Source organism: Panthera leo, chromosome F2 (assembly GCF_018350215.1).
Source record: "Panthera leo isolate Ple1 chromosome F2, P.leo_Ple1_pat1.1, whole genome shotgun sequence".
In the NCBI taxonomy this organism is placed as follows: Eukaryota; Metazoa; Chordata; class Mammalia; order Carnivora; family Felidae; genus Panthera; species Panthera leo.
Window position 1 is genome coordinate 66531014 of NC_056695.1, and position 23458 is coordinate 66554471.

At 44.7% G+C, this 23458-nt stretch overlaps 1 protein-coding gene across 1 annotated transcript; it reads right to left on the reverse strand.

The window, feature by feature from the left end:
* Window positions 1-13205: 13205 nt before the first annotated feature.
* On the reverse strand, window positions 13206-21540 carry KLHL38 (kelch like family member 38). Its single transcript, XM_042924235.1, has 4 exons — window positions 21127-21540; window positions 19121-20712; window positions 15200-15305; window positions 13206-14296 (listed from the first exon to the last, which is right to left on the reverse strand). Exons 2-4 carry the CDS (start codon window positions 20507-20509, stop codon window positions 14007-14009), a joined length of 1785 nt encoding a protein of 594 aa, XP_042780169.1. The 5' UTR covers window positions 20510-20712; window positions 21127-21540; the 3' UTR covers window positions 13206-14006.
* Window positions 21541-23458: the final 1918 nt, after the last annotated feature.

Sequence of the window (23458 nt, forward strand, 5' to 3'; positions counted from 1 at the left end):
CCCAAAGTTAGATATATGACTCAAGCTAGGGCTCTTTGACCCAAAGATGAACAGAATGTTGAAATTGATGCATCCTAGTAATGGTGGCCTACAAGACATCCTTCTCTTTCTGTTGCCTAGGGTCCTGGGGATGCTCTGGTCCCTGCCAGATTTACCAAGCTTTCCTTTAATTCTGTGAACCACCTGTATTCTTTCAACACTTCCCTGTCTAATTAAAATTAGTCAAATTCTGTTTCTTACAACCAAAGACCCTAAATGATACAAATAGACAAATAATAAAAATCATATGAGAAAAAGAAATGTTCCAAAAAATGCAAATAGAAATAAGTCTTTATAGCCTATAAAATTAACAGAGATTTAACAATTGTATCAAGGATGTAGTGAGATACATGTTCATGCAAACTTTCTCTGAGATTGTTAATTGGTGTTTCCTTTCTGGCAATTATTTTTTTATATTATGTGTCAAGAGAATTGAAAAAGTTCATATCTTTTGACCTGGCAATTCTGCCTCTAGGCACTTGTGCCAATAAAAGAACAAGATATGGAGGTACAGATTTATGTAGAAAGTGTTCAGTGTTGTTTATAGTAACAAGAAATAGGAATTTACTTAAATTCAACATATTAGGAGGATGGTTAAGTAAATGAAGGAGGTGATATTATGTAATAATTTAAAAAGTATGGACTCTGGAGTTGGTCAACCTGGATTTAAATCCTATTCTGCATCTGACCAGCTGTGCAACCTTGGACCAATTGCTTAGATTTTCATCTGTAAAATGTAAACAAATGATTTTATCTAATTGTGGTTGCCAGCCTTCCAAGATGGTCCCTGTTGATAACTGCTTCCTGGTATTCATGTCCTTCCGTAGTTCCTTCTCACATTGGAGAGGCTGACCTGTGTAACCAGTAAGATATTGTGAAAATGACAGAATATGGTTTCTGAGTCCAGGCCATAAAAGACATGTGGCTTCCATCTTGCTCTGTTTTGGATTACTTGCTCTGGGGAAATTGAGTTGCCATGTTGGGAGGGCACTTAAGCAGACCTCTGGAAAGGTCCGTGTGACAAGGAACTGAGGCCTCCTGCCAAAAGCCATGTGAGTGAGCCATCTTGGAAGTGGGTCCTTCAGTCTTGATGAAACCTTCAGATAAAACATGCTGGATAACTGGTTGACATCTTGATGGCAATTTCACAAGAGACCTCTAGCCAGAACCACTCAACTGAGCTACTCTCAAATCCCTGGCTGTGAAGTAACAAACGTTTATTGTTGTTCCAAGCTACTAAGTTTTGGAGCAATTTGTTATACAGCAATAAATAACAGGTCATTTAACTTCCCCGAGCCTCAGTTAATTCATTTGATAAATGGGGACAATACTGCCTGCCCTAGCTTTTTGTGCAGAACAAATATGATTAGTGAAGAATTACAGGTCTACCATTATTATCTGAAATCTTAGGAACAAGATATGTTTGGGTATTAAGAATGTTTCAGCTTTTATTAAAGTGATAAGATGCATTATTTTTAAAATTTTTTTAATGTTTATTTATTTCTGAGACAGAGAGAGAGCACACCCACACATGTGTGTGGGGGGGGGGTGCAGAGAGAGAGGGAGACACAGAATCTGAAGCAGGCTCCAGGCTCTGAGCTGTCAGCACAGAGCCCCACACGGGGCTCGAACCCACAAACTGCAAGGTCATGACCTAAGCCAAAGTCAGTCACTCAACCAACTGAGCTACCCAGGCACCCCGAGATGCATTATATACTATATTCTGAAACAACCCATTGGGGTCTGATTCAGCACCTCATAATCCAACAGTGATATTCTGGCATGAAAATGTATGAGTATGCACCTGAAATGGAGAAATAAAGACTAAAAATAGTCTCATGTCAGTTTTTCCTGTCAGGATTTGCTGCCAAATGAATTCACTGCCAATATACAAAAAGGAACAAAGAAGCAGAATTGGTTTTCAGAGCTTTTTTGATTTCAGAAATGTGGTAGGAGACTGTGGATTTCTATGCTTTTTATCATCTAGGTTGATTTCTTTCCAAACACTAACTCCCTATCTTACATAGTTGGTCTCTGGTTATTTTTCACCCATTTATTTAGATTAATGAGGAAGAGACCAAGGTGGCTTCCATCATTCTTTGGAAATCCAAGGGGTGGTAGGTTGAAGCATTGGAAAAACCAGAGTTCCAACAAGAGCATCTCTCCCCTTATGAATTTAGTTCTCATTTCTGGGTGAACACCTGATAGTCATGACCCCAGAGGAGATCAGTGAATCATCCAGTCATGGGGTTTAGAGATGATTCAGCAAGATTGAAATGGTATCAGGAGTGCTTTTGGCTGAAGATCTGGAAGGTACTGATTACACATCCAATTATGTAACTAGTCCTGAGGCTCACATTGTGGTACAACCTGATTCTCACCCAAACTAAGCATGAGACAGGGCCCTCACCTGGTAGGGCATGATTTCCTGGTAGATCCCAGGCCCTGGGAGTCCAGGGAGATTGTTCCTGCCAAGATAGTTCTCTTTTCTCTCTGTAGAGAATGGAAGATGGACTGAGAGTCAGCCCTGTCCATTTTAACCCTCTCAACATCATCCTCTTTCTCTGAGGCAAGGCCAGGGGTGATTTTGGGGAACCAGAAACAATTCCCTTGTCATATCTTCTTGAAGTGTTGTCTTCAAAACAGGTCTATGAGTGGTATTGGAGGAGGACTTCACTGTGCTGAATCAATTCCTAATGTCCAACATTCAATAATTAGAGACTCATTCAATTAAGACTTATTCCCTAGTTCTCATAGGTAGAATAATGTACTAGAACTAGAAGTCATGAGCTTGGGTTCAAACCCCATTTCTGCTGCTGACCATGAACTTGGCCAAGTCATTTTATCTTCCTGAGCTTCATTTTTATCAATCAAGTAGGGGGGAAAAGGAAGGGGCTCTATTAACTTTAATATTCTACAATTATCTTTGGGAATCTATGTGTGAATCCCTTATGTGAACTCTCCATTCATCCCACAAGTATTTGTTAAATACTTATGGTATGTTTTATTCTAGGCATTGAAGATATACTGTCTCGGCTGCTAATTTATATCCTAATATGATAAGGCAGAAAACACATAAATCTTAAAAGAAAAAGTAGAGGTTGTGATAAGTGCTACAAGTAAAATAAAGCAAGAGACTAGAGAGTGAATGTGGTGTGGTGTGAGGGAGTACCCATGACTACACTAGGCAGTGGTCAGGGAAGGATTCTTAGAGGGAGCTGAGATTTGAGAAGGAACCTGATTATCACTCGATAGTATTTGTTAAATGTATGAATGAACAAGAAGGAGATAGTCATGGGAATATTTGGAGTAAGAACGTTCCAGGCAGAGGAAACAGTCAATGGTAAACATCCTGAGTTGAGAATGACCTTGGCATATTTGAAGACTAGAAAGAAAGAGGTGGGGCTGAAACATAGTGAGTAGAGTGTCACTATGAAGTCAGCAAGAAAGCCAAGGTAACCAGGGTCTTGAAGGTTTGATTCTGAATGCTAAGGGAACCATTGGCAGAGTGACATAATCTGATTTACACTTTAAAAATATCATTCTGCAATGTGATACCAGTTCCCACCCACCAGAATGGCTAACATGAAAAAGAAAGACAATATCAAGTATTGTTAAAGATGTGTAGCAGCTGGAATTCTCATACACTGCTGGTGGAAGCAGAGACTGGTATGACAAGTTTGGAAACTGGCCATATCTATAAAGCTGAACATATGTACACCCCATGACCCAGCAATTTCATTCCTAGTTACATACTCAACAGATAGGTAAACATATGTTCACCAAAAGGTATGTATGAGAAAGTTTATAATAGCTTCAAATGGGAAACTACATAAATGCCCATCAAGAGTAAAACAGAAACGTGAATTGTAATATCGTTGTATGGTCGAGTACTATAAGCAACAAGAATGAACAAACTATAACTACACATAACCACATGGATGAATTTCACAAAGTTAATGTTGAGCAAAAGAAGCTGTACTGAAGAGTTCAAACTATCTATTCCCATTTATATAAACTTCTTAAACAGGCACAATTAATCTGTGTTAGAAGTCCAAATAGTAGTTCTTTTTGGAGAGTCTATTGACTGGTAGAGTTGTGAAGGGGCCTTTTGGGGTGCTGTAATGTCCTGTTTCCTGATCTGGAAGCTGGTTATATGAGTGTGTTTGGTGGCTTTCTCTAGTCATCCCTTTATTCTTGCTTCCCCAGACTAAAAGGATGTTGAGCCTAGAGGGGTGGAGTGAAGAATGTGGGAGGGTATTTTTTGCTGACCATCATAGAGCAATGTCTTCTTTTCCCTTTACAGTTGCGATTTTCTTCTTCTTCTTATTTTTTAAATGTTTATTTTTGAGAGACAGAGACAGAGTGCGAGCAGGGGAGGGGCAGAGAGAGAGGGAGACACAGAATCTGAAGCAGGCTCCAGGCTCTGAGCTGTCAGCATAGAGCCCAATGCGGGGCTCGAACTCATCAGCTGTGAGATCATGACATGAGCTGAAGTTGGACAGTCAACCGACTGAGCCACCCAGGTGCCCTGCGATTTTTTTTTTATTAATTTTTTTAAATGTTTATTTATTTTTGAGAGAGAGTGTGTGTGCACACGAGAGGGGAGGTGGGGAGGGGCAGAGAGAGAGACACACACACAGAATCCAAAGCAGGCTCCATGCTCTGAGCTGTCAGCACAGAGCCCGACGTGGGGCTTGAACCCACAAACTGTGAGATCATGACCTCAGGGGAAGTCGGACACCCAGGTGCCCTGATGTGATTTTCTTCTTTTTAAAAGATGTTTATTTATTTATTTTGAGAGAGAGAGTGCTAGTGTGTGATCAATCAAGTAGGGGGAGAGGAAGAGAGAATCCCAAGCACCTTCCGGGCTGTCAGTGTAGAATCCAACACGAGGCTCAATCTCACAGTTAGATCATGACTGAGCTGAAATCAAGAGTCAGATGCTTAATTGACAGAGCCGCCCCGATGCCCCAACAGTTGTGATTTTCTCAAGAGTGTTTGGCAGATGAGATTCATTCATTTTACAGGCAAGGACATTGTAGCTTAGTGACCTGCCTGAGGAATCCATCTCTCTACAGGGAGAGCCAAACCTCAAACCCAGGTCCTCAGATGTTTTTTCATGAAGCCCACTGCTGTTTCTGTTTCTCCATGTTGTCTCTCTGGATTGGACCAACTGGTCACCCAGGCCTCCTTCCAACTCTCTGACTCAGAAATGTTACATTTGCATTTGAGAATTTGAATCTTGAAACTAATCTAAGAAAGTACAGTGCTTCGACCATTATGTTTATTTATGGAGTCTTATATCTAATTATTTTTCAAAGCAATGTTTTTAATTAAGGAGATAAAAATATTTTAAGTTAAAAAAAAAGAGGTGGAGAGATCTGTTAAACTTTGGGGGAAGAAATGATGGTTTTCATCATTAGATTTTCTCAGCCCCACTGCACGGACATATGGAATTGTGTGTGACACATTTTTGCTTTAACCACAAAATTTCATGAATTTTCAGTCACTGAATAATGAAATGAATCATCATTCTAGATGAAAAGGAGGCAATTTTGAGGGCAAAAAAATATTTCCCTGAAGACATTTTGAGAAACTAAGGCCTTGACCACATTCATCAGGACTGAGCCCTTCTGGGATAAGTGTACTGTGCCTTTGGCATGGAAGAGCAGGTCACGGTGTCCCCATCGGATGAGGAGCTGGTGGCCAGGTATCTGAGATCTATTTAGTCTCTTTTTCTATGTATCTACAGCTATAGCTAATAGGTAAACATTCTTTGTTAATAGGCAAGTAAGAGTTTTCTTTTTGGCCAGTTGAACTGGGACTGTGGGGCAGCAAGGAGAATAGCACTTACTGAGTTCCTATTGGGTGGGTCCTCCACTACCATTTTATTTGTTACCTATTCTGGTGGAGGCTATTTATTCTTCCACATACAAGGACCTCATAGGTATGGAAGTGAAGCTTGAATTTTTTGAGGTGGGAGACCATTGAAGGGGTTTAAGCAAAGAAGAGATCTGGCCAGGTTTATCTTTCAGAAAGATAAATGGATCTATTGATTTTCCCCAAGCCCGCTAGGATTGCCCCTAGCAGGGGACGGGGAGCTAGAAGAGGAGACTTTGGAGCCAGGAAGAGTGGTTAGGGGGCCTGTTGTATAGTCTGGCGAGAGATCATTGCATCCCTATGCAATACACCCATGAAGTTTTGCCACCTCCTCCCCCCCATCCTTTCTGCTACCATTGTTATTTACAATGTCAGTAAATTTAAATTTTAAGTGTCACTGACATTCAAAATGTCACTGTACACTTTACTTCTACATCTGTTATTACCCCCAGCGTTCATAGTGGCTACTGTTGCTTTAGACATTTATAAGGTCATCTCAGGTGCTTCCCCCTCATCAAGCCCTGAGAATGAGGAAAATATCATAATGCCTAAAATATAATTTGGCAACTATGTCCTAGTGGGGTAAGTGATTTGCCTGGGGTCTTCTTTCATGTGGGAGGATTTAGAGGGTGACCGCTTAGGATTTTGTGTCTCATCATTATGTCCAGGGAGGAGATCGGTTACGGGCAAATGCCCACTGTCCTCTGTGACGGGCACAGACATGTGAAGACTTGTAAACTGTTACATTAGTGGCCATACCTCATCATCCTTCCTGGGGATGGGAATAGCCTGCCATCTAAACTTTCTGGACTTCTCCATGCTTCCACTGGTTGCCGGCAGAGTGATCTTCTTACAACACTCACCTGGATAAAGACCACTGTGCCCTCCCATGCCAGTCAACCACTTCCCCATATTTCTCCCCTTCTCCTGTGTCATTCCCCAAACTTACCTTCTCTCTTTTACGCTCATCCTAAATGCCTGGATTGCCATTCATTCAATTCATTCATTCATTCATTCATTCAACAAATCTTTGTTGATTGCCTTCTCTGTGTCAGGTACCAGGGAAACAGACGTGAACAGGGCAGCCATTCTCCATTCTCAGGGATCTTCCATTTGGGTGGGGATGTCAACTAAATAAACTCAGGAAAGCAAGTAAGATAATAAATAATTATGATTAAAAGGTATGAAGGGAAGAAATAAGGAGCGCAAGAGGACAATGCAGTGGGTGGGATGGGGGCTAGGTTAGGGTGGTCAGGAAGGGTGCTGAGGAGGTGAGAGAAGCTTCTTGTGTTAACTGAGCTGGGTAATGCAGGTTCAGTGCTTAGTAAATGGGCAAATCCATTAACAGCTTTAGTTTACTCTTCAGATAAGTAAGCCAAATGAATCTATACTCCAAGTGGGGATTAATTCTGTTTTTTCTTTTTTTCTCAAATACTCGACAAAAGATAAATGTCTCAGAGACTCTGCTAATGAAGTCTGCTATTTTTCTCCTTGGTCTTATCTTGAGCATAGATGTCTCTGCATTACTTCCCTCCCAACCCCTTTTGGAAGGTTCTGATTTTGCAGTTGTCCTGAGGTGGCCCTCTTGTCTCTGAATGTGTGCAGTGCTGATGGGAGTGTTGGGGAAACTACAAAGACAGCCTCTGATTCTGAATAGGACAGAATTTCCTGTCTGTATCTTTCTAACTTAGAAACACCTCACATTATTGAATCCCTGTCTGTGTCCTCAAAGCACCATTTTCCTGGACAGCTGGCTTGTTATGGGAGAATTACTGGGGAATTCTGGATTGCATGCCCTGGAATTCTAATTAAATCAAATAAGTGAAATCAGGAGGAAGAGAGACTCATGGATGTCTTTAGGGAAAGCAAAAAACCAAATTCCCCACATGAAGAGAATAACGTGGCATTTGAACAGGAGCCTAGAATTCCTATAAGATTGCGTGAAAGCTGACATTTCAGAAACCAGACTTCCTTCTCCCCAGCATCCTTAGCATCGGATTCACTCTCATGACATCACCCCAAAGGCTTATGTTGGCAAGATCAAAAATAGGACATTATGGGTGACACTGTGCTAACAGATTAGTTCTCTCAGATAACTTCTTATGCCCGACCCTAATTCCTTCTTTTTTCTTTTACTGTTTATTTATTTATTTTGAGAGGGAGAGCAGAAGAGGAGCAGAAAGGGGTAGAAAGGCTGGAGAATCCCAAACAGGCTCTGTGCTGTCAGTGTGGAACTTGATGTGGGGCTTGATCTCATGAATCGTGAGATCAGGACCTGTGCCAAAATCAAGAGTTGGACGCTTAGCTGACTGAGCTCCCCTGAAACCCCCACCCCCGCCACCAACCAATTCCTTCTTGATTGGCATTTGGAAAGTATCATTCACCCTGTACTCTTGGGAAGCTGCTCAGAAGCTGTGTCTTGTGCACATTAGTCTCGGAGTCCATACAGTGTTTGCTAGTCCCTGTGAAATGGTTGGATTTAGCTTATGCATGTTCACTGAGTGTCTTTGCAGTGCCAGGCCCTGTGGGGCTGGAGTGGGGGATACAGAGATGAAAGACACAGTCCCTTCCCAGGAGGTGCTCCTGATGAGATGGGGAGAGGAGGAGTCCATGCCACCTGGCTCCACCTGGGGTGAGGGGGTGGTGGTGGTGAGAGCTCATCAAGGATGCCTTCTTGTGGGAGATGGTATCTGAAACAGGCTGAATTGTGTCTCCCCACAAATGCATGACCACCTGGAACCCAGAACGTGACCTTATTTAGAAATAGGGTCTTTCAAGATGTAATGAAGGAAGGGATCAAGATGAGATCAAACTAGTTTAGAGTGCGCCCTAAATCCAATAAGAGACAGAGGAGGACTTACACAGAAGGAAGCCATGTGGTGCTGGAAGCAGAGACTGGGGTGAAATGCAGCTAAAAACTAGGGAATGGCAGTTTGCCTGATAATTAACTCCTTCTTTCCACCCAGAGCAGTCCATATACTCCAGTGATGTGTAGGGCCCTTTCACTTGTGCACCTGCTCATTCATTCTGCAGGCATGTCATCACTGTTTGTGTGATGCTGTGTGAACCTAGAGGTTCATAGGGACCAAGACTCTGTCTGCTCCCATGAAGAGCTTTCCTTCCAGTTCCTTTAACAAGTCTCTACGGTGCTATGATGTAGAAGGAGCTGGAATAAAGGGAGGGGGAGTGCAGAGGTGGGTAGAAAGGCTGGAGAAGGCTCCACAGAGGAGGTGAAGGCTGAGTAAGAGTTCACGAGGCAGGGCAGGGGAAGGCGTCATGGCAGAGGGAATGACGTGTGCAGAGGCACAGAGACATGGACAAGCATGGCATGTTGGAGGGGGGCAGCGTTGTGTCAGACATCCTGAGAAGGATAAAGGGAGTAAAAGCAGTCATAGTCCTTGTCCTCTGGGACATCGCAGAGTTTTGTTAAAGGTGGCGAAGGTAAATTCAGCCACTTTCTTCCTGCCAACACTGTTTTCTCTGCTGGCTCCTCTCCAGCTCACTGGTTTATGTTGGGACAGGGTGTTTGATATTTTTGTTAGCATTTTCTTGCATAGCCCTTGTTCTGTCCACTTCATTTCCATCCCCCTCCCTTGTTGCCTGTTGCAATGATTAGTCAGGCTATCTGACATTTTTTACTTATAATGTTTTAGGTTAACTGCTGCTGGCTAAATATATTTTGACTTCAGCTCTGGATTGTGACCCTCTCCTTAGCCAGTGAGATGCACAAGCCTCATGCTAAAACCTCTTTCTTTTTGGACTGTGATTTCCTTAGCAGATTCCAAAGGGTCCCTTATGACAGAAGGGCATTTCCTAACTCAGATCAGATATGGGGTTTGGCCAGGTGGACGCCCAGGTATGTAAATGCACCTGCCACAGAGACCTCTTACTGGACGCACAAAGCTGGCCTGCCGTGTGTGTCCCAATGTGTTCGGCCCTGGTGCCATCTTTCTTTATACATTCCAGGGGACAACTTACTTAGTGCTTCTGTGCCCCAGTGAGACTCATACAAGCTCCAAGTAGCCACAGATGCCAGCAGCTTATTAAATTTTGGATTAAGATGAAGGGAGAGAAAGCTGAGGCATTAGCAAGTCTCTGACAGAAGGAATTTTGGAGGCTGCAGGAGTTTACAGATGGCAAGACTCTCACTTCCAATTCCAGACAAACAGGACCCTCTAGGAGAAGCTCTCATCCTCTAGGCCTGACATAGGTAGGCCATGCTACATCTTCCCCAGGGTGGGAGAGAGAAAGAGGATAAAGGAAGGACACAGTGATTCCTTAGCAGAGGATCTGAGATGCTTTAACTAGGGCCTATCCACACTGACCTCTGAGTCTGAGATGGATTTTAGAGACAGTGTAGATTCAGCAGCCTCATTCTTTTATCCATTCATGCTATATTTATTGAGGACCTACAATACATGTAGGCAATGCCAAGCCCAGCCCTGGAAATGCGGAAGAGATTGGACAGATATGAGCCTGGAGGGGAAGATAGTGATCAAGTAATTACAAGTAGGATAAGGGTCTCAAAGAGGGTGTATAGGGACAATGGAGACATTTAATAGGAGAGAGAGCTGACCTAGGCAAGGGTGGGGTACACGGAAGTCCTCTGATGCAGTGATTTTTAATCTGGCTGGTAAGGTATGACTTGAAATTATGTCAGGTGAAGAGGTGAGAGAGGTGTGTATTAGACCAGAGCAAAGACCCAGAGGCAAGAGAGAGGAGGGGGAATAATAAAGGCAGAGGCAGTGGTGGGCACCGTGGGGAGCAGCAAAAGGCAAGGTCAGAGACACGGATGGGTGCTGGGCAGCAGAAAGCCCTAGAGGCTAGATAAAGGATGGGGGGCTCTGTTCAAAGGTCTCTGGGAAGCTGTAAAGTCATTTAAGCAGGAGAGGAACATGAACAGTTTGTGTTTTTAAGATTAACCTGGCTGTTGTTTGGAGGGGACCCTGTAGGTGTGGTATCTGGGCCAAGCGTGTTTGGGTGGAGAGCACAGCAAGTGTGAACACAGACAGTGGAAACGATGTGTGAGCCTGGAGGCCAGTGTGGCTGATGCTGAGTTGGGGGACACGGTGCGGAGTGAGAGTAGGGGGGCAGCAGTGTGGGGTCGCAGAGCAATCTTGCAGGTGTCTGAAAGTTGTCTGAGAAAGCTGGGACGGCTTTGGAGAGGTTGGTTTTTTTTTAATTAAAGACATTTTTTAAATTAAGTTTTCTACTTAAAATTTTTTTCTAACTTTTATTTATTGTTGAGAGACAGAGAGAGACAGAGTGCTAGTGGGGGAGGAGCAGAGAGAGAGGGAGACCCAGAACCCAAAGCAGGCTCCAAGCTCTGAGCTGTCAGCACAGAGCCTGATGCGGGACCTGATGCCACCCAATAGCATAGGGGATTGAACTCACGAGCCATGAGATCATGACCTGAGCCAAAGTCGGATGCTTAACCAACTGAGCCACCCAGGTGCCCCAACTTTTCTACTTTAATTCCAGTATAAGCTTTGCAGAATTTTAAACAAGGGAAGGATCTATTCTCACTTATAAATTTGTGAAAGATGCTCCAAGCTGATGGGTTGAGGGAGATTTGGGGGCAAAGGTGGAAGCAGAGACACCAGTGATGAGTTCAGATGAGAGAAGATGGCAGCTTGGACCATAGTAAGAGCTGTGGCTGGTGAGGCGACTGGGCTCTGTCACACCTGAAACAGATGGAGTTGGGTGTGAGAGACAAGAGCCAAGAGTAGCATCCGGCCTGAGAAACTGGGACACAGGTGTTTCCCTCTCCCAGGATGGGGAAGCCTATCACGGGAGGAAAAAGTGTTCTTGAACATGTTTACATTGAGGTATTTAACATCCAAGTGGAAACATGGAGCAAGCTGTAGACTCTGGAACTGGAGAACACTGGGAAGTCAGCAGCACATAGCTGGAATGATAAGCCCTACACTGGGGCAGGGGGGTGTCTCTTACCTTGGGAGTGAGGGTAGATGCACAAAAGGTGTACGGGCTGAGCACTGGAGTGCACCTCCATTTATTAGTTGGGAAAGAAAGAGAGAAGAATGAACTGCACGCAGTAGGAAGAGACAGTGAATGGTGTCCCAGAGGCGGAGTGAGGAAGACATTTCTAGATGGAGAGAGAGTCATCTGTGTTGAATGGTCAAGTCAGATGAGAAATCAAAATGGACCTCCATTTAGGCACTGGAGGCATCACTGGTTACCTTTTGCTGGAAGAGGTGGGATTGAGAGCCTGAACAGAGAGGTTCAAAGAGAATAGGTTGTAGTAAGAGGCCAGCCAACTGCTAAGGTGATAGTGATCATGATCAAGAGTAGGGGCTGATAATCTGGGCCAGGTGTCTGGACCACAGCCAAGTGGTCTGGGGAGCAGAGCAGAGCTTCAGACCCCAGCAGGAGAAACTGAAGGGCAAAAAATACAAATTATGAAGAAAGGGTAAGTCCAGAACATGAGCCTGAAGAGCAGGGTAGGAGGAAGGCTCCAGCTTGGGGTCACTCTGGTGCCAGGTTCAGGGCAGTGAGACCCATTCCAGATGTTTCCATTGCTAGAGAGAAGACTTTACCTATGCTATTGGGTGGCGACAGGGCTGGCCAGAACATGCTGGGAAGCGGGTCAGCACACGAATGTTTCAGTACCTGCAGCTGAGCAGGACAGTGGTTCTTGTTTTTTTTTATTTAATTTTTAAAAAGCTTATTTATTTATTTATTTATTTATTTATTTATTTATTTATTTATTTATTTATTTATAAGAGAAAGAAAGTAAGAGAGAGCAGGGGAGGGGCAGAAAGAGAGAATCCCAAGCAGGCTCCACACTGTCAGCACAGAGCCTGACAAGGGGCTCGATCCCACAAACTGTGAGATCATGACCTGAGCCGAAACCAAGAGTTGGTCACTTCATGGACTAAGCCACCCAAGTGCCCAGGATGGTGGTTCTTAATCCTGACCACACATTTCAATGATCTAGGCTCCACCTGAGAATCCCTGTCTGTCCCTCCGGAATGCGGCTCAGCCCCATTTTCAAACAGCTTCCCAGGTGATTATAATGTGTCACCATCTTCAGTTTATTCTTGAGCTTGGGATTGAGCCAGCATGGGAAGAACTTTGAGATAAAGAGGGCTAGGGGATATTCAGCCCTGGCATGGAGAGGGCAATAATTGCTGGAATCTGTGAAGGAATTTGTTGGCTTGCCTCGGAAGAGCAATTCTCATAACATTTACCAAAATGAAAATCCTGATTAATTCTGCAGGTTTATAGCTCCCCAGAGGCTGGAGGAAAACATCCTTTGGCACTAGAAACAAACTTTATTCTGGCAGCATAGATAATTTTGCAAACCCTAGAAACTGAATTGACATATTTCCCTGGAATCCCAATGTACTACATCCATAGAATGCAAAGAAACGGGGTCACAGTCAATGTCTCACACTGCCACCTGGACCACATGCTTCTAGGGACTCTTCCCGGTCTCTCAGCCCTTTAGTTCTGGGTTTCCATGATGATCTGGGCAGATGTGGTTTTGGTCAGCCCAGCAGTTCTTCCTTTGGGGAAACTGCCTCTATCTCATCATGTGCAGTGGATAGACTGTCAGTGATAACAGTTAACATGACCTCAGCCTGTAGGGACATGATCTGGGATTACACAGTAGCACAAGCCCTGGAAACAGTGATTGACTCAAGAGGAAGCCATGGAATTAAAAAACGTCCAATTAGGATTATTTTCAGGATTAATATATGGATGATGGTCAAGTTCTGTCTTGAAGATGCAAAGTTAGAAAATGTGAGTCTGAGTTTATCAGTTGCCATTGTCTTCATAATTTGTGGATCAAGAAACTTGTTTGTAGAATGAAATCTAGTAGAGATGAGGTAGAGAAGGAGGGAAAGTGAGGAGAAAGAGAAAGGGGGAGAGAGAGAGAGAGTTGCGGTGTGGACAGAGAGTTCTGGCAACAATATGTCTGGTTTCAGGCCTCCCGGCTCTGGAACTTTCAGTCCTGTGGGCACTCCCTGCATCCTTTTAGGGTTAAGCTCCTTGGAATTGGGTTTCTGTCCCTTGCAACAGAAAGCATCTTGACTAAGACCAACAGTTTCTCGCCGACTTCATGAGAAGGTGGGAGTGTGGGGTATGCACTGGAGAGTGAGGCAGGCGTGATCAAAGAGTTTGTGAGGAAGCTGTCCCTGGGATGTCCAGGTATCCGTCTCAGGGTCGTAGCAGTCAAAGGAGGCCAAGTCCTCGATGTTGCAATCTGTGGTCAGCCGCCGCCCACCCGTTACATAGATCTTGTTCCCCATCACCGTGGCCCCATGGTGCATCCTGCGGTCTTTCATGTCCGCACACTTGACAAATTTGTTGGATTGAGGGTCATAAGCAAGAATCCTCCTCGTGTAACCTGAAAACCAAATGGCATATCGGCAAGCTCAGTGTTGCTCACTTGGGAATGGAAGGCTGCGGTCTGGAAACATGGCTGATCTCTGCCATTGCCCAGTATCAAGGCTGCACTCTGAACTAAGGTGTAGTATGCTTTGGTAACCTGCCCAAGGTGTGGGCACAGCTGGGGTTTGGACTCCAATCTGTCTGATTCTGGCCCCTGAATCCTTAGCCGCAAGTTAAGGCAGCATTATATTAGGAGCAGCCTCCTGATTTCAGTGGCTTTCTCAGCCTCAATGTCATTTTCATTTCTTTTACACACTCCCCACCTTCCCCAAGAGCCTTAACAATCCAGAGAAGGAGACTTTGGGAATTCAGGAATGATTTCCACGACAGCCCTACCTGGTCCCTACCAGTCCCCACTTTTAAGATCCCCATTTTACAGATGTGCAAATGGAGGCACAGAAAAAAAAGATTAATAAATTGCCAGAGAGTATACAGCCAGTGGCAGAGTCAGGATTTGAACCCAGGTCTGACCCTAAAACCAGTCCTCTTAACCAAGACACTATACTGCAATTGCAGAGAGATTATCTCTTAATGGCTGATATTATGAACAGTAGCAAACATTATTTTAGTATTTGCCATGTACCCGGGAGAGTGCTAAGTGCTTTAGATATATGAACACATTTTATTATCACAACAATTCTGTGAAATAGGTATTATTTCATTCCCTGTTTATAGATAAAGACAGGGAAAAACTTCTGGATGAGAAAAAAACTTTGCCAAGTCGTCCACACTCCCCTAGTTGGATGGATGTGCTTTTAACAGCACTGTTTTGTAGAACAACATCTGTCTATTAGTGACCCATTTTCCACGGGAGATGCCAAGTTTGTGTCCAGCCTCACGATCCTCTGTTCAAACTCACCTCCCACGATGACAATACGCTCCCCCAGCACCACTGCAGGGGCACACACATTCTTGATCATTCTCGTCTCCATTTTGAACCATGTGTTTCTGGAAATGTGGTAAACCTGAGGGAGAAATATAATCATGGTGCTGCATTGTAAAGGGATATATATTTTTAAAAAGATAGAAGTAGTAGTTAAGAGAGTGAAACAGGAGTGATTTTTTTCACTTTTTCCTAGTTTTTGAAATGTAGGTAGGTATAATACCTATTATACCAAGCAATATTGATATATTGGTATATACTAAGCAATACTGATATATTGCTATCAATAAGATATAATTAAATAACAGGAAGAATATATTACTAGAAATTGGTCTTTATGTGAGCCCATGAGATCCTTGGCTATGTGTCTATAGAATGGACCAAGAGTTAGGCATTGTAGTATGTGTTTTCTTACCTTGCTTGGAACATTTTTTTTCTTTTAATGGGAAATGAAGCAACTTGGGTATTCATAAAACCAATGATTTTTCAATCATTTCTATTTCCGGCTCATGTTTAGGTTTCTAAATGTTCCAGTGTATCAGAGAGGGCCTTAGAGCCAAGAATACATTTGGGGCTAGGAGAGGAAGGCTTTCGAACAGTTTGTGCCTGAAAGTCATTAGAATCAGAGAGGAAGTATGAGAAAAGAAAAAAAGAGCATAGAGGTGGGGCAGGACTCCTTGGCCATGCTCTGAAATAGAGTCACAAATCATGATTTCCAGAACATGTTCCCCTCAGTTTAAATAAAGTTCAAATATCAAATATAAATTAATTCAATGTTAGCAAAATTTAACACAAGAGATTTAGGATGGACTCATATAAGAAAAGAAGGGGCAAAACATTTACCTACAGAAGAAAATGGCAATTCTTTCTATATGAAGTATAATTCTTTGCTGGCAATTCTTTCTATATAAAATATAATTGCCACCATATGAAAGACTCTATGTTTTGTTAGTTTACCAAATTTGGTCTTCACAATCATCCTGTGAGGGAGGTACCATTACTTGCCTCCATTTTTTTCAGATTAGATTGAGGCTTAGAGGGGTTAAGTGACATGTCCAAAGTCACACAGCTAGAGTGAGTGGAACAGCTGGTCTGGTTGACCCCACCCGGAGTCCATGTTCTTAACCACCACACTCATGGCTCTGCCTGGGGCCATGTAAGTGTTGCCTTTCTTGATGGAGCCTTTGAGACTGGAGACCTCTTAAGGTTTCTGTCGGTTCTTGAAGTTGGTGAAGCATAGAGGAGGCCATGTGCTAAAGACAGAGGCAGTCTTGATGGCTGTTAAGCCTCATGGTTTCATCTGAAAATACGTAGGTGACACTTTGGAAAGTAGGATCCTTGGAGCAAAAGCAAACACTGAATGAGTAATTGCCTCCTGACTTTCTGTTCTCTGTCAGCTTGGGGTATGGTTTCAAAGATAGATTAAACAGTTGCTCATAATCCTCATAATACCCCTAGAGAGGCTGGGGCAAGGATAACAAAAGATGGTCTTTGACCTGTGGAGGAAGTGATGTTATGGTAAAGGATTTGCTTAATGCCCTCCAGAAACAGAGGTAGAAAGAAGGCCAGGGAGAAAGGTACACATACACACACAAAGTGCACAGTAACCCCACTGCGGTATAGTTCCTCAAACAATGCATGCCCGCAGAAGAACCATCCATTAAAGAAAACTCTGAATCTGTGCCAGAAAATCCAACCTATTCCATCAAGCAACCCCCAGCATTGATTTTACACTCTATTTGAATGAATAAAAATTTCGTATCAAAGTTAATGCTAGGTAGACAATAAAGGTTTCCATGAATACTTTTCCCCTTTCCCCCTTCTCACTACGGCAGTATAAAAGGATCACTCATTTGTTAGTGGATTTTTTTCTGCCTTTGCAAGAGTCTTGCTTGATGGTACTATGCATTTTTTGATGTGCCAGCTTAAAAGCTTTTCTGAGCCTTGTATTTATTCTTAGGAAATCAATAACAATTTTGCAATGTGAAATACTTAGCATAGTTGTTGACTTTATTTTGAAAAATATTTTTTAAAAGAGGGAGGGGCTCTAGCTTTACATAGAAGCACTTTGTTACATCTGAATTGTGTGGCCAGGGCTTGGTGGAGAGCAAAACATGTCTCTCCTGGCTCAAATATATCAGTGGGATTTGGAACAGACTCAGAATCTGCCTAGATGGTCAGGGAGGAGCTGAAAATATGGGCTGGAGAAGTGAAGGCAAGAAAAAACAGAAATTAAATTGGAGCTTTTCACTTTTCTCCATCTCCACTGGCACAAGCTTAGCCCAAGCCACCAGTCACCCTGGCCTGGACCTCTAGAACAGTCCCCAGCTCTCCTCCTGTTGTCCACTTAGACCAGTCCTGTCTCCCCAAGCTATCTAAAGGGAACTTCTAAAAATGTAAATTTGATTACTTCAGCCACACTGTTCCTCTCAGGCTACAACCCCAATTCCTTGACAAGGTCCAGAAAGCTGGCCAGGTCAGCCTCATCTGCACAAACACCCATCCCCTAAGAATGTTCCAGAATTTCTATAGTAGGGGCTCAGGGGCAGCAGTCTGGGTGGAGAGCACATGGGGACTAACCCCCCAGCCCTGCCTGGCATACCACCTTTCTCCTCCTGCTCTGTGTTGCAGCTACATTCTCAGGCTTTCAGTGTCTTCAGTCCATGGGCTGTGCCCCTTTCTGCTTCAGGGCCTTTGAGCAGCTGCTCCCTTGCCCAGCTTCACCACCCTGCCCTCAACAGAGGACTCTGCCTCTGCTTAGAGAAGCTTCCCGTCTCTATCCATGTCAGATCCTTCTATCCACCCAGGGGTTCTCCCTCTTCATTTACTCCCCTTCTCTCTTGCCTCTCTGTTCAAGTCAGCAGACCAACCTCGAAAGTCACACCATCCCCGATTCCTTCTAGACTGGTTTAAGGCACTCCCCATGCTCTTAAAGCACCCCTCCATTTTGCACCTGAATTGCAATTGTCCAGCAAGCTCCTGGAGTGTAAGTGCACTTTCTTCCTCATGCCCACATCCCCAGGGCTCTTACCATGGCTGGGGCTCAATATAGCTCTTGAATAAAACAAAGATAAGGAATTTCCTTATCTTTAAAGATAGGCTCATTATTCAAGTTTTTCATATCATTAGGTAAACTGCAGAGATTAGAACTTGCATGAAACACTTCATGTTCTGACATTTTGGCCTCTGTTAATAATACTTCTAAGAGAGCTTGCTAGTGATATTAGCATCTACTTATCATTTAAGGCAAGGTTCCCCAACGTGGCTGCAACTGAGAATCTCCTGGAGATGTCTCTGATGTGTAAATGTCAGGACCCCACACAAAGAGATTTTGATTCCGCTGATTTGAGGTTGGGTTCCCAGGGATTTGGTCATGGACTGTGGACCAATGCTTGGGAATCTTACAGGGCCTTGCTGAATTGTTAGAAGCATCTGCAAAATTCCTATAGAATTCCACTATCAGACATTCAGTGTGTTCTAGCTTGGACTTTCAGATATACTAATTTTTTCCTCCAATGAAGATAAACTCTTTGTGTACAGGGATTGTATTTGATGTTCCTTTGTAAGTGTTAATCTTATACAACAAGAATTCATAAATGGATGAAATCTTGCTGAATTTAAACTTTCTTCTTTCCTTCCTCCCTTCCATCCTTCCTTTCCTCCCTCCTTTACGCTTCCCCTGCAAATGATAAGTGTGTATATATGTATTATATGTATGCATGCATGTACTCAGCATGCATGTATACACACGTGTATATGCATGCATGTATATACATGTGTGTATGTATGCGTATATATATGCATACGTGTATAAGTATGTGTGTGTGTGCATGCACTTGTGTGTATGTGTGGGTATACACTCATGCACTTACATGATGGGAAGGACCAGTCATTTACCTGGATAAGGCGCACAGGATTCTGCATGATGTCCTCTCCCCCAAAAAGGTAGAGTCTTTGGTCTTTCACAGCGACTGCAGGGTGGAGAACCCCCACTGGCATGCTGGCCATACTCTCCCAGATGTTCAAGATGCTGTTGTATCTCTCCATGGAGCCCATGACTTCCTGCCCTTCTCCAATCCCCCCAATGGAAAAGATGAAGTTCTTATGGGTAGTGCTTTTATGCGAGTAGCGGGCGACCAGCATGGGCTGCCCCAGCCTCCACTGATTGAGCTTCAGGGAGTAGATGTAGATGTTGTGGCTGGGCATGTTCTTCCCTGTGCCGATAGCCATGCCTCCCAGCACATAGATGCTGCGGTGCAAAGTGACAGCTGAGGCCTTGTACAGCCGGGTCGGGAGTTTGGCAAGGTTCTGCCACTGGCCGGTCTGTCTGTTGTACAGCAGAACGTCCCTGGTGGTCTGCTGGCTGTCCTTCCTTCCACCCAAGAGGACGAGGAAATCTTGGTAAGAGGTTCTTGGGGGGACATGCCATGGAGGTTGGAGGTCTGGGGCACTGGTGGCACTGTGCAAAGCAAACATCTGCCTCTTGGCTGTCTCCAGGATGGTCTGGCATGAGGGCGAGGACTGAAGGAGGGCATTGTTGGCGATGAAATGGTGGAAGAAGGCCGGGTGGATGTACTGAAGCCTGACTTGCTTGAACAGCTCCTGCACGTGTCGTTTCCGGGCCTGGAGGTCATGCTTGACCCAAACCATGAGGGCCTCAAACACCTTTTCCTCCTCCGCACAGAGCCCGTCGTCCCCCAGATAGTCTCTCAATTCCAAGACGCAGAGCTCCTTCAGGTCTGCTGATGCAGCCACCTCTGGAAAACACGTCAGGGCCACCTCCCTGGCTTTCTTCTTGAGGCTCTCACAACTTAAGATTTCAGAGAGTCTGATCATGCCCAAGCAGTTGCCGGGGGTCAGCTGGCTCTGGAGGTAGGAGGAGCAGGCCTCCAGAAGCTTGGGATACTGTAGCATGGAGGCTGCCTCCATCAAGGGCAGGACGTTCTCAGCCGTGATGTGCACCTCCCCAGTGTACACATACGAGATGATCTGGTCCAGAGTTGGGGGGTCGATGCCCCTCAGCTGGACTTTGGGCTCGCTTCTCTCCCGGAAGTTGCTGCAGAACATGGCCCTGAAGTAGGGGCTGCTGGAGGCCAGCACGCTTCGGTGGCAGGGGACCTCCCAGGTCCCGGTACAGATGCTCACATCAGTCAGCATCCTGTTTTGCCTTAAGCCATTGAGCTGCCTCAGTAAGTCAGAGGAGAAGTCATGGTCTTTGAAGAGCAACTCATCTGGCAACTCCTCATCCATTCTACAAGGTGGGGAAGAGGTCCCAAGGGGAAGCATGTGCTGAAGTGTTTAACTGTGTTGGCTCCAAGACTTATAGCATCTATGTCTATTCACCAAGATGCTTGTGGATAACGCCAAGAATGTTGCTTAGTGAAGATTGGAAAGAGAGGCCACCTACACCCAAGACCTCACAGCCAACACCTCTCTTTTTGGTTGTGATTACTCTCAAAGGTAATAGGCAAATAGCATCTTCAGATAATCTGAGAAAAATGAAAAAGAACCACCAATGTTGTTGGAAGTTACTTGATTGTCAGGGGCTTAATTAAATGTGAGCCTGAAGCAAAGTGACAGTCCATGCATTTGACCAGCCGAATTCTGTGAGCTTCTCAGCATATGTGTTATTTAGTAAACCCATCTAAGCATCTTTCTGGGTGTTAGTCATTCCCCAAGGATGTCATTCTGGGGGCGTGGCCCTCGGGTAACTAGACAGTACTAAAGGATGAAAATGGGCCTTTGCAACTTATTTTTTAAAACATGATTTCAGACAGTCTTTGGGGTTTTGTTTTAAACATGTGATAAACAGAAAGCAGAGACCAAACAGTACCCTGGGCAGGGTTTACTGGATGACATCTGGCAGTCTACCCACAGAAGAATTAAACATTAGAGATATTTACCTTCATTTGCTGCAGTGACATCCACTGATGATGCCTGGTCCGGCTGGTCCCTCCGGAGAGCTTCCACCTCTGGATCCAAGTGAGACCATAAACCCAAGCCTTTCCTTCAGTTGGCAGATGATTTGTCCTGGGAGAGTTCTGGATTTGTTTATGCTAACGGTACTTTCACAGTTTTCTAGAACTTCGGGAAAGAAGCACTGGGCAGGGAGACAGTGTATACATTCCAGGGCTAAGAATAGTTGCATATGTACTTTCCACTGTTATGACATGTGACTTTTCAGTTGCCTTTTGCAGCAACCCGAGGGACTGTGGGGCCGGCGCATGCCCACATGCCTTGTTTCCTTGGCAAGTGTTTACGTCGTCATAAATAGATCTGGAGGAACAGCTTCTCTTAGAGAAGACTTTGCTGCCCACTTGGACACATCCTGAGTCCCTTGTCCTAAAAGTGCCTGGGAATTCTAGATGTTTGTAAACAGGTTGCTGTGACCTGGGGAGAGTCACTGGAGATAGTTTGGGGCAAGCTGAAGGTGGTGGATGGCCTTAAGGAAGCCGGAACATGGGCCCAAGAGTACTGGTCGGTGGGTTTCTTATTTCCCATTGTCTGTTAGCAGGATTGTTGGAGAGGGCTATGATTTCCTCCTGCAGGCTCCGAGGTGATGGAATCTGTGACAAAAGTTGTTTTTAATATTTGTGGGGCACCCCGGAGTCTCCAGACTCTGGAAAACACAAAACTTTGTTGGTTTTCTGTTTTCTCCCATCAGGGAGTCTTGAGCTGGACGCAGGAGGCAAGGCGCATCTCTCCAGGGTGTGCCAGAGAGGGAGGGGAAGGGAGGAGGGAGGAAAAGGAATAAGCAAGAAGAGAAGGAAGGAGGCAGAGAAGGGAGAGAAAGGGAGGGAGGGAGAAGAAAAAAGAGAGAGGAGGAGGCAGCCCCCAAATGTAAGAATCAGAGCCACAATGGACAGCTAAGGAACCACAAGGTTGATGCCAGCTCTGTCCTGCCTCTGCCCCCAGGGAGATGCTGATTTGACTGCACCAGCAGTGAGTGGCAGGGGAGCCTGGTTTTCTCAGTCTTGCTCACACTGTGGCAACAGCCTCTCCATATTGACTTTTTCCTTTGCTCCCAGTCTCTCTTCCTCTAATACAATCACCTTGAATAACCAGCAGAGTAACCCCGAGGAAGGCAAACTGGAATCTGCCAGTCCCCTGCATCATGCCTTTCAGTGGCTCCCCGTGTTGGCAGGATGAAGCCCAGACTTTAGCAGGAATCAGATTGGTCTGCTGCCTCCCTGGAGAACCATCTCCTGCTGCATCTCTCTCCCACGTACATTTTTTATTCTAGCTCTAATAGACGAAGTGCAGATCTTTATATGTGCCCGGTCTCTGTTGGGGAGGCTGGGCGGGCCTGGCCTTTAGGGTACCACAGAGCATGGTGGAAGGAGGGGTATCTCTCCTTGTTAGTTGCAGATCACAGAGTGGATCCTACCCCAAAGAGTCTAGAAGATCAAGGTCAGGCAAGTAAAACCATAACATGTCATTAGGGCCAGACGCCCAGAGGCCAGAACTAGGAGCAGAACACCTGAGCCAAGGGGGTCAGAGACCCATCGGGGTACATGCAGGGAGTTGGAGAGAAGAGCGGTTTAATAGCTATCAGAGCTGGTGATTATTTCTGCACTTCTGAGCCAAGCTGGCGATATGACAGGCGAGTAGCCAAATTCCTTAAAAGGTCCGAGTCCCCTCTGTTTTGTGCTTCTGTGCCTTTGCTTGCTCTCCCCTTTGCCATCTCTTCCACTTTCGCCTCTGAACTCCTAGCCATCCTTCAAAATTTGATTTGTAGATCAGCCTCTCTGAAAGTCTTCCTTGACCCTCTCACATCATTAATTCCCCAGCCTTCTGTGTTATTTCCATTCCTATTGCATACTTCTAACATTACATGCCTCATTCCCTCAGTGCAGTCACATTTACCTGACTGTGCCCCCCGTCTTAGAGTGGCAGTGTCTGGACAGCAAGAACCTTGTCTCAGTCGTCTCTCTATCCCTAGTGCCTAGCACGGTGGCTGACACATAGTGGGTAACTTATGTATAGTTCTTGAATTGAGCATAGCAGAATGGAGACTAGGGAAAGAGGGGGAGCACTGTTGGGTGGACTTCATACCCCTCCCCCCTCACCATACAGGTGTAGCAGGGCCTTCCACGTGCAGCTTGGCACATGTCCATTAGACTGCAATGTAAACAGCGCTCTGGAGCCATCTGGATGTCCCTCATTTCAATAAAATCCAATAACGTGATAAAGAGAAAAGCAAAATAACTGCTTTATACCACAGAGCAAGAATTA